The sequence below is a fragment of the Clarias gariepinus genome, chromosome 13 (genome assembly GCF_024256425.1).
Source record: "Clarias gariepinus isolate MV-2021 ecotype Netherlands chromosome 13, CGAR_prim_01v2, whole genome shotgun sequence".
NCBI lineage: Eukaryota > Metazoa > Chordata > Actinopteri > Siluriformes > Clariidae > Clarias > Clarias gariepinus.
The window spans coordinates 18,496,456-18,507,614 of NC_071112.1; the positions used below are offsets into that span (position 1 = coordinate 18,496,456).

General features: G+C 40.0%; 2 protein-coding genes across 2 annotated transcripts; both read right to left on the reverse strand.

The window, feature by feature from the left end:
* Positions 1 to 457: 457 nt before the first annotated feature.
* On the reverse strand, positions 458 to 4,914 carry naa30 (N-alpha-acetyltransferase 30, NatC catalytic subunit). Its single transcript, XM_053509589.1, has 4 exons — positions 3,908 to 4,914; positions 2,390 to 2,513; positions 2,042 to 2,097; positions 458 to 1,843 (listed from the first exon to the last, which is right to left on the reverse strand). The coding sequence occupies exons 1-4, from the start codon at positions 4,718 to 4,720 to the stop codon at positions 1,706 to 1,708; spliced, it is 1,131 nt and encodes a 376-aa protein (XP_053365564.1). The 5' UTR covers positions 4,721 to 4,914; the 3' UTR covers positions 458 to 1,705.
* Positions 4,915 to 7,053: 2,139 nt separating this feature from the next.
* On the reverse strand, positions 7,054 to 11,020 carry ap5m1 (adaptor related protein complex 5 subunit mu 1). Its single transcript, XM_053509585.1, has 8 exons — positions 10,758 to 11,020; positions 9,122 to 9,788; positions 8,802 to 9,029; positions 8,548 to 8,687; positions 7,990 to 8,075; positions 7,808 to 7,920; positions 7,595 to 7,691; positions 7,054 to 7,480 (listed from the first exon to the last, which is right to left on the reverse strand). Exons 1-8 carry the CDS (start codon positions 10,823 to 10,825, stop codon positions 7,398 to 7,400), a joined length of 1,482 nt encoding a protein of 493 aa, XP_053365560.1. The 5' UTR covers positions 10,826 to 11,020; the 3' UTR covers positions 7,054 to 7,397.
* Positions 11,021 to 11,159: the final 139 nt, after the last annotated feature.

An 11,159-nucleotide genomic window follows, 5' to 3' on the forward strand; every position in this document is an offset into this window, starting at 1 on the left:
GCCCAAGCACATCATTAGCCAAAAGCACAGGAGGAAGCAGATCAGTATTTATAAAGGGGAAGTAGAGACACACAGAGGGTAAGGGGGAAAAAAGGTGTAAATTAATCTACACCCTTAATCAGATTAATTCTAACATGTAGAAGTAAACAAACTATACAGCACACACTCTGTGAAACAACTTCTTAGAAATGCATATCCTCATTGTAAGCAGGTCCTAATACAGAGTGATGAGTTGTTTATACTTATTTGCTGCCCCCTGCTGCTAAACTAAAGTAGTGCTGGACATAACAGGTGACTTCACACGGTGAGGGGAGGCCTCCGCCCTAAAACAGATGGCATATTTGAGCACAAGGCATTTTTGATGAATTTTCTTCATACATTATTTTTAAACCTGGTACCTGCTCAACACTTTGGAAATCTGTTGAAAATGGATAGATTTTCAAAAAGTGCATTGGTGTGTTGTTGAATAATTTATTCATTGTATTAAGGGAATCTCTTTCAGTAATTCATTTTCTTTGATTTTAAAAACACCCTGACATTTAATAAAGATGGATGGATAATTTTTTGCTTGCATGTTTCTGGTGCTGAATGGTGAATATGCAAATAAAATGAAAAACAGTTTAATCAGACCTGCTCATAAATGTTAAAAATAAAAAAACAAGCCAAAAAAAAAATAAATGCATAAAACAAAATGCAGTACATTGTAAATCAACTGATGGGCACAGTTTGGTGATTTCTTCTCAAGACCATCGGGCTCAAACAATTACTAGTTTTAGGAGCTGAAAATCAACAAACTGGAGGACTGGAGTTGTATGTGCCCAATCTAAAGAAAACCGGTGAAGAGAAGAATAGGATAATTCTGGCACAATTTAGTAGCAGACAGTTATTTCTGGTAACAGCCGATTTACTTTCACCATTTTGAACAATTTAGTGGCTTTGTATGTATGGACAATATCTCTGAGTGCAATGATGTGTCTTCCTTTATCGAGAAGTGCATATCTGGCTTAAGCAGCTGTGTTCCTACAATGAAAAGAGCTTGGTCTGGTCAAATATAGGGAATAAAACACACATAAAAGATTAGCCCCACACACAAACACACATACACAAACACAAGCCACTGCTTTGGCTTCTAACACAATCAGAACATCCCAATAAACCCCCTTTCTGAAGAAAACAAAAATAAAGGGAAAGAAAAGATAAATCAGATTTGTTAGTGTAGCTTCTATTTTTTTCCGCGGGTTTAATTTGTTTTGACTGTAGAAGTTTATTTTCCACCCCTCATTTACAATTACTCATAAAAAATAAAAGAATAGAGGTTGATGCCTTGTTTGTTTTCCCTTAGCCCGATCCAGTTCAACACAACTCCTAGAGGTGATGCTAATGTCCTGCGTTCACACAACGACCTGCAATCAGGCTTTTGGACAACAGTAAAATCCAAAAACTTTTCCTCTTCAGAGTCAGTGGATGTTTTAAATATTAGCACCCCCTTTTTGTTGTTGTTTTCTTTTTTTTTTTTTCTTTTTTTGCAATAACTTCTCTCGCACGGAGAAAGGTTCGTAAAACTCTTTATTACATTTTTTTCTCGTTTTTCATGCGTCTGCCTCCCTGTTGTGGCTTGCTGGAGGCCAACTCTACGTACTCACTTGGACACAGGGACAGGAGGACAGAGAAATTTGAGGGACAGTCCAGGACGTCACAGGCGAACTCAGCGTAGCCACAGCTTGAGCCGGAGAGCGTCCACTCCATTTAAATAGTATCTGAACAGCCGCTTGTCCCTGACAAAGCCCAGGTTCTCGTAAAGTTTTAGGGCTGATTTGTTGGTGATTTCGGTCTCCAGCACCACCTGTACAACACAGCAAGGAAATATGTGGAAAGTTTCAATGAGGAACGACCATGGCTGTTTCATCAAAACCAAAGGTGGTGCAAAAGAAGCAAAGGCAGTAGGCACCGTCTACAGTGACTTGTGCACAAGAATGTACAGCCGATATGAAAGACGAATTCCCTGATGTGTTCAGCATTTCAGAGGCATTCTGTCTCTTACCTCATCACAGTCCCCTTCTACCATGGCATATATGGCCTTTTTAACAAGATTTGTACCTGAAATGAAAAAACAAAGGTAAACATCAACAACTCCATTAACCATTACGTACTAATTACCATTATATATTGGTGAAACAAAATGAGAAGAAATATAACATCTAATTGACTAAAGGGCAAATTCTCTCTCAAATAATTCTCCATATCTTACTTTTTTGTTTAATTTTCTACAAATACCATTAAATCTAAATACAAACTGGTCAGGTAAAGTCATGCAAATAACTCCTTAAAGCAAGAAAAAAGAGAAACTTTTAATGGCAAGGCTAAACATGACCATGCATGAAACACATACCGATGCCTTTCCTGCGAAATTTGGAGTCCACAGCGAGCATGGCAATGTATCCCCGTCTGAACATCTTCTTGTGCATGTCCAACTTGCATACAATGGCACCAACACAATTTTTCTCCACCATTGCCTGTAATACAATAAAGTCCTATAAATTTTTTCTTGGAAGGAGTGTGGACATGTTACTGGGGAGATAAAAAGCCAAGAAAGTATGTCAAAAAAATACATTATTCCTTACTTAATACAATATAGTAATATAACAAACATGATGATAATGCATTATTTTTACATTACCTGATGGAAAAGATGAGCTATATTAACACCCAGTTATTTATAGGTGTGTCCCATAATTTCATGTTTTAAAAAGTTTTATACTTAATCAGCGCTGATGGTGTTCGGGTAAACGCAAGGCAATAAATGTTATTCACTGAGCCATCTGTGATGCGCACCTACATTTAATCATGTGTTTAAGCAGATTATAATAAATGTCAAATATTAAAAATATCCTTTTTTTCTTTACATGTATTCATGTGGCCATGATTCGTTTCCCACAGAGGACAGTGTTCTAAACTGGGTACTAAAATGTATTAAAATTAGATAAAATTTTACTATCGGCCACCAAGTAATATTTTCACACTGCTGTTTTCATGGAAAAATATAATACCATTGTGTCAGGAATTACAACATATGACGTATAGGTCTACAAAAATAAATATTCACTAGCTGTTATTACATTATATACCAATATGTAGTAATTCATTTTCTTTCCTTTTTCCACTGGATTATGCTTTTTTTGGCATAGGGTCTCAAAGGACTCCAGTAAAAAAAAATTAAGAACAACTAAGTACAAAAAAAGTATCAAGATTTTCTAAAACGTTAAGAAAATCCATTTAGCTGCCTGTATTTAGGCAACGTTTAGTGAGTAAGCAGTGACATAGTGACTGCACAATACACAAAACAGTAGCTAATTCAGAACTAGAATATATTTTGCAATCTTTTGCATTTATTTAGGAGCCTGGACTGGTTTAATCAACTGAAAAAGAAATCAATCTTTGTAAGATATTTTCACAAGTTACCAAACTGTCATTTTTTTGTTTTCAGTCAATGTTAGGTATTTAGAATGTTGTGCTTATTAAGGGGGAAAGAACGGATTAAACCCTAAATGTGACCATATTACTAAAAGCAGATACCACGTCAAACATTTTTTATTGTTGTTATTATTTATATATTATAATAATAATTTTCTAGATCGCCATACGTCAGATTCAGAAAAATGTATACTGTTGCGTTACATAATGACTTTCGAAACAATGTATCTCTTCCACCAGAGACATTACAAGACTGTCTGTAACTTTAGTAAAAACACTCCTATATAAACCGTGAGAAAAGCTAAAAATTAAATGAATAAATACAAAACCAACTACGGTGATCCAGCATTAGTTTTTGTGTGTGTGTGTGTGTGTGTGTGTGTGATATTCTTGCCCTATCGCCCACCCCTAGCAGGCAGTATCACTACATACATACCAGAAAGCAGAGCTGAGGCCAGTTGTGAATGAAGTACCTATAAGTGTATATGGAGTAAGGCTCGGACAAGTCTTTAGTTATCAGCCGAATTATATCCGGCATCTGCAGCTCGGACTCGTATCTCACATAAGTGATGGGGCTGTGATCCTCTGCCTGTGTGCTCACTGACAGCTTCGCTATCTGATCCTCTAGTGGTGCCTCCACAGCACCGTCTCCCTGCGGCCCTGGGCCTCGCTCTCTGTCCCCTGCTGATGTCTGCACATTATCGGTACACTCGGAGCGACACACAGTCCTGCCGAGCTCGGCTTTCAGACATGGACTCTCTCTCTCCGAAGAGCCGGACTCGGTTAGGGCCGGGGGATCGGGGGAGTCGACTCCGTTACTGGGTAGCGAGCTGTCGCGGTTGTTATACGCTAATTTCCTGTTTGCCCGCTCGTCGAAGCTGTCCACATATTCACAGGCGATGTGCTGACAGTCGGGCGCTCTGTGAGCTCGATGCTGGACGTGGTTTTGAGCGGTTTTATGGCCGCGGTGCTCGTCGTGCTCCGGATGGCTGGCGATACCGTTGAGCTGGGCCGGTGAGGAACACAGCAGAGCAGGCGAGTTCAGGTGATGGACGCTGTTCTGGCTCGGTTTAACGATCCCTTTGGGCTCAGTGGCTTGTTGCGCCTCTGTCCCCGGAGCTATAACGTCTCCTCGGCCGCGGTCCAATGTCTCATTGTTCCCCAGGAACGAGCAGCCATCCACGGGCAGCGATATAATTTCGGCCGAGGACGCAGGCAGTGTGTTAGGCCCAGGCGGCACTTCAGCCATTCCACTGCATGCAGTATGGATGTAAACAAAAGAAGCGAGCCCAAACCGAGCCCTCGAGCTAAACACCGAGTAAGACAAATACCAGCTGGACTTCCAGTATCGATAAAACAATAAAAATAAGCGAATAATTGTAAGCTCGTTTGCTATCTCGTGTCCCCTCTAGCCATTACTCAAGTCACTTCACACTAGCTGGCCTATCAGCTATCGCAAAGCAGGTTTGGCAATTTACGACACATACAGGATGCTGGGTAATGAAGTCTTTAATCATAGGCGTGCATTGAAAAATTCACAAAAATGTGAATTATCTTCGAGAACTATCATTCATTTTAAAATGACGCCGTCCTTATTCACAGATTATTCACGACTAAAACAAAGCAAAAGGCGAAAAATGTCTGTGTTACTTAAAAAAATATTCTTACGGTCTTATGGAAGTTCCAAAAACAGCCACTAGATGGAGGAATATGTTAAAACATTTAACAGAACCAGTGCCCGGAAAAAGGTTTTTTTTAGTACTGTTTCATAACACTTTAAAAACAAAAAAGTCAGGCCTGTGACTTAAGTGTGAGTTGATATAAATAAAATAAAATCTATTGGACATGTTGAAATAGCATAGGTGAAAAGACAAATAAACCAACACAAAAAAACATGTTACAATGTAAAGTTTTTAACTACCACATCCACAACCTTCAGCTTTTTACCATTTTTTACCTTTCATTATTTATTCATTTATTTTCTATACCACTTACCCTGTACAGAGTCGTAGGAAGTCTATTCCAGCAGACTTTAAGCATGAGGCAGGGTACACCTTGGACAGGGTGTCAATCCCTCACAGGTCATACACACACATTCACACATGTCAGGCAATTTGGGAACAGCAATTATTAGCCTGTTATCTGTATGGGAGATGACAGACTACATGGGAAGAACTTCCCCACATACCCAAAGCAGGAATCCAACCCTTGACCCTGGAGGTGCAGGGTTTTTTTTTATTAAAGATTTATTATTAAAGATTTTAAAATGTTCTTTAGTCTAGAAGTTTATCGAGGTTTTTTTCTTTATCTTCTTCAATTTTCATATGTAATACATTTTTTTAATGTTTTTTTAATAGCTCATGAAAATCAAATATCTTAAAATATTTCAATTAATAAAGCATTTACAATACAGGAATGTTCAACCTATGAAAGGCATGGTAATCTTTACATTTAATACTTGGTCAGGGTATCTTTAGCAAGCATTATTGCATCAATGTGGTGGGGGGGGGGCGATCGTTTTGTGGCACTGCTGAGGTGTTATTGAAGACTAGCTTGTTTTGATAGCAGCCTTAGGTTCCTCTGTATTGTCGGGTCAAGGGTTTCTCATCTTCCTCTTGAAAATATCAAATAGATTCTTTGTTGAGTTCAGGTCAGGCAAGTTGGCAGATAGAAACATGAAATGCTCTAAAATCTCCTGATATATGTCAGCACTGAATTTAGACCTGTTAAAACACAGTGGACCAATACCAGTATATGACACGACACCCCAAATAATCATTGACACCTCTGAAGTTGTCTCTAGTTTGATCCTAGTAATGCAACTGTTGTAGCCCATTTCCTGAAGATGTCTGTGCGTTGTAGCTCTAGCCTCACTCCACTCCCTATGAAGCTCTTGAGGTATTGAATTGCATTTGCCTGACAATTTTCTTAAGGCTGTGTTGCTTAATTCCTGTTGCTTGTTCAACCTTTTCTACCACACTTTTCCCTTCAAGTCAACTTTCCATGAATATACTTTGATACAGTTCTCTGTGAAGAGCCAGCCCTTTCAGCGTTGACTTTCTGTGGCATACGTGTAGATGAATGGCATCTGGAGAACCATTGAGTCAGCAATCTTCCCCATGATTGTACATATCCACTATACAATCTCTACACTGTATTTATTCTGAATAGTAACTTACTCTATTTGCTCATTATAGCTTTAAATATATCCTAAATGTAGCTGTACCAGTAAACTAAATAGGAAGAGTATTTTTTTTGTCCTCATCCACGACCACAAATAGAAAGCTTATAAGATTGCATGTAAGACAGTAGTTCATTATTATATAAAGGCTCTATAAAGGACCTTTTCTTGCAGAGCAATAAGAACAGCTTCTAAGACAAGTTGGAGTGAGCCACTGTGGAGTAATTAACTGCCTTACTGAAGCCCACTTAGTCTTCTATCTCATTTCTCAGTCTTTCTGTCAGTCCTTGTAGAAAAAAAAATCTTCAAGGATTCTCTTCACAGAATCCTAGTTTGGACAAAGCGAATTAAAGGAGCAAGTAATTAAATTTAAACAAACAAATTAATTTGCCGAAACGACCTCTGTGTAAAAGGGTTGTATTTTACTTCAGTCAGTGGCTTCGTATAATTTTTATTCGTTGCAGGTATGTTACTCTGTAAAAATAATTACAAATGAACTTAATATTTAAACACAAAAAGTCCCCAATGTGTCAAATACAGAGGGTTGGTATGTCAATTTAACTAACTGCACATCTCTTAAACATTAATTTCATATCAAAAGTAGTTTAAACAGTTTATTCACTGTTTATTTGCTAACCTAACAAAGTCACTCATTTGTCCTATGGGTTAAAAGCTAAAAAATGAAAAATCACACATGATGTTTTATCAGCTATTTAGGTCTCTGTATTGTAGGTAATTATTTTTGCTACAGCATCACAGGTCCAGCAGACACAGGAGCGTCTCCAGTAGAGTTCCAGATGTAGTATTCAGAGGACACCAGTTCTCGTGCTTAAAGAAAAAGAGAGTCATTAATCTATGTTACTTTCCTGTTCCGTATAAAGAACTGTGTTATTTTAGCCTCTCTTTACACTTCATTCTAGCGCAGCTCAATAAAACACTCACTTGTGATAATACGTGGCTTTGTTGAGGAATACACTTGTACGGAGTGCTGGTCCACGCAGCATCCAGATAAAGTCAAATCAGGTACTCGGAAGTGAAGCTGAAAAACAGTAAAAACACTTAAGGATGAAATAAAGAAAGAGATGCTCGATAATCATCTCATAGTCAGCCTTCAGCCCAGAATTGTTTAGATTGGTCAACAGAAATCACACCTACTTTAATATACGCAGTAAGATCTGTACACATCGGGTCTGATGGTCCAGGAGGATGCCCTGAGAAATTAATTGTACCTTCCAGAGTTACCTCTCGTGACCTTGGAAATTTCTGACCTGGTGGGGGGGATTTGGTTATCATTCAAGCAGTTTGAATATAGACAGACATGTCTGGTATAAACTTACCAAGAAACCAAATGAGCAGATTCTTCTCTTTGGAAACGTCTAACTGTCCTGAGGTGACTTTTATATCCACATTGCTCATTAGGTTTCTGTACAGACCAAAACAAGACAAGAGTGATGAGCTGATGAGCACTTCAATTATGTGTCCCAAATGGTGTTTTTATGTTTTCCACATTTTAGAAGAACATAAATTAGTGCATTTCTTTCTTTAGGCATTTTCATTAACCACGTTATCCTAGTTGGGATCGTGGCAGACTACGTAAACACACACTCTCTGGCAAACACACTTATGCAAAGGGGCCTTTTTCAAGAAGTTAATCCACATGCTGGGATGTTTTCTTGGTAGAAGCAAACCAATGAACTACAAATAAATGCAAGCAAACACACGAAACGCATAACAAGGGCTCAGAATCAAACCCTTGACCATGAAGCTGACAAAACCCTCCTTGCTATAGTCCCCTTCTTAACTTCATAATCTCAAAAAAGGTAAAACATGATGCCTTTTGATCCTGCCAAATGCTCATGTTAAGCTCAGAATTTTTAATTTGTGAACTGACACACCTGTTGAAAAATGGCAGATGTGCTTCACAGTATTCAAATCCATTTCTGACACTCTCGTGGAGTTTAAGGACGACATGCAGCTTGAGTTGGTTGTCGTCTGACTTGAGATGATAGGAACCAAGAATAGGTGGCACAGGTACCTGGTTATAAAAATCGTGTGCACTGTTGAAGAGGCTGCCTTAAATTTGATGATAAAAAGAATTTATCCCATAAGCAGTCATTAACACGTGTAACCAATAATTGTACAAAACTACCTGGGAGGTATAACTACAGAGGCGGAAAGGCTCCAAAGGTGGAGAGAAAGGAAATTTGTATGGCCCTGAAAAGGCAGTGCCGTCGTTCTCCTCCACGCTAGTAGCTGTAAGAATGCTGGAATCTAGCGACGTCACACAGGGATGCACTAGGATATCCTGCAGAGGTGAGCCATTGGGTGGCAGTGTCAGGGTAACTGTGACATTGGGCAGAACACCTTCAACTTCACACTACCAGCAAAATAGACAAAAAAAAGCAAGATCTTTGTTAAATGATGCGATATGATTTTATTTTCTACATATGAACATAAGGCTATACTCACTTTACATGTTACTGTCCCATGCACATCCCACAGATCCTGTTTGTTCTGGTTTCCATATTGCATAGACCTAACCATCTCTGTAAGGGCAACGCTTACCACTGCTCTTCCTCGATGCATCCCTGTTTTCCATGCGGGCTGTTTCTGAGCACCCCCAGGGCCAGGAGCCACAGCTGCAGGCAGAGCCCCAGACTGAGGAAGAGTGTCCAGAAGGGTCCCTAAAGGACAAACGCGCATCAGAACTGAAGGAAGGGTTGCCAAGCGAGAGGAAAGCACATCTGGCTCTGGTGGTTTACCCGCTGTGCCACAAAGAAAGCCCTGTAGGCTAGATAACAGTGCTATGCCTTGAGAGACGGAAGCCAGGCTGGGAAGAGGAGGTCGAGGATCAGGTGGGACTTCAATCAGCGGGAGACAGGCAAGGATTAGTCCACCCTGAACGATGGTTAGGACTGGCCATAGGGTTTTCGCATCTGAGCTACCAACACGAAGCTCCAGTGCAGGAGATCGCTGCTGCCGTGAACAGTCATCCCTTGCAGCCACATAGGCCTTGTCAGGGTCTGCCAGGCCCAGTTCAGTCAGTAGGGGCTGGGAAATATCACAGTCTTCAGGAACTGACACATAGTGAGCTCCGGAAAAGATTTTAGCACGAAACTCCACTGAGGGGTACCGCCTGAATAAAAGAACACAGGAAAAAATATGCAAAAAAAAAAAAGACAAGACATAAGTCATCCACTTGGGACAAAATGGCAGGTAGAAAACATCAGCCATGTCATATTTCAATTCACAGCACATGACTACAACAGTGGCATGACCACATGGGTGCAATAACCCATGAGTTATATAATATCGACTTACACCTTTAAGGGGGTTATTCATGCAGACATAATAAACCCTATGTAACTAATGTTGACTTAAATTATTTTTGGTTGTATTCGGACCAAATGTCTCGGGTATTTCAAAACAGGCAATACAGTGTCATTGTGTGAACAATTATTCATTCATTCATTCATTCATTCATATTCTATGCTGTTTATATTGTACCGGGTTGGAAAGGGCCTTGATTGTCTCCCAGGAGACTTTGGGCTCGTGGCAGGTTACACCACCACAGGGGGCACACACAGACACACAATGTGGGAGGAAACCGGAGAACCAAGAGGAAATACACCAATCACGGGGCAACATGCGAACTCCACGGACACATACCCAAGGCAGGAATTGAGGCCACAGCTCTAACCACTACACCACTGTGCAGAATTGAGTGACCATGTAAATGCAAATTTATTAATTCCCCCCTGCCTTGTGTTAGGACACAAGTCTCCTGGGCGAGGCACCAAGCCCCCTGTGAACCTGAACACAGAATAAAGCAGTATAGACTATAAATGAGTGAGTGATAAGGAACAATGGCAAAAAAAGTGTGTTTAGGCAATTATTCTTTATAACTACAAACTAACTTCCTGGGAAGGTATCCACAACGTCCGTATAAGGTTGCTTTCGTTACCAAACGGGAGCTAAAAAAGGACTAGTTCAGAACCAGAAATAAACATTAGAGGAAACAGATATAAGCTACAGGTGTCACGTGCCCAATCCGCAAGTGTCACGTCTGCACCTGTCGCATTCGAGAAACTTCCCTCTTACTCACCTGGAAAACTGCACTTTCACAGCTTCACCCTTTTCATGGGTGACCACCCATAGCGCTCGGATACTCATCGAGCCTCGGCTCCTTTTCTGGCATGAAGTGAAGATTCCAAAGCTAGCCGACTTAGCATTACAGCTAACTATGCATTAAACCTGACAGTCAGTTTACTCATTTGTTCTAGTAAATGTCTCTCTTTTAAAGTCGGAATGTTAAATGTGCAAGCTGGACAACAAAAACATCACGCGCTGACATCTTCACTCTGGTTTAGACTTCCTGTTTTGAAACAACACGTGACACATAGAGGCGTGTCGGCTTGTTTCCAGGCCTTTTGTACGCTGATGTCAGATCAGCAGGGACACTTCTGCACTTAATTTTAATGTACGTTTAAACAAAGAGAACTGATCT

Bases quoted from the DNA above. Each gene is read 5' to 3' on its own strand.
- naa30 (XM_053509589.1), bottom strand. From the start codon at position 4,720: ATGGCTGAAGTGCCGCCTGGGCCTAACACACTGCCTGCGTCCTCGGCC. The intron at 2,098-2,389 runs GTATGTGTTTCA...TTTTCATTTCAG, and splicing joins ATTTCGCAGGAAAGGCATCG to GTACAAATCTTGTTAAAAAG. The intron at 1,844-2,041 runs GTAAGAGACAGA...TGTGTTGTACAG, and splicing joins TAGAAGGGGACTGTGATGAG to GTGGTGCTGGAGACCGAAAT.
- ap5m1 (XM_053509585.1), bottom strand. From the start codon at position 10,825: ATGAGTATCCGAGCGCTATGGGTGGTCACCCATGAAAAGGGTGAAGCT. The intron at 9,030-9,121 runs GTGAGTATAGCC...TTTTGCTGGTAG, and splicing joins ATGGGACAGTAACATGTAAA to TGTGAAGTTGAAGGTGTTCT. The intron at 8,688-8,801 runs GTAGTTTTGTAC...TTTTATAACCAG, and splicing joins TCTGTAGTTATACCTCCCAG to GTACCTGTGCCACCTATTCT.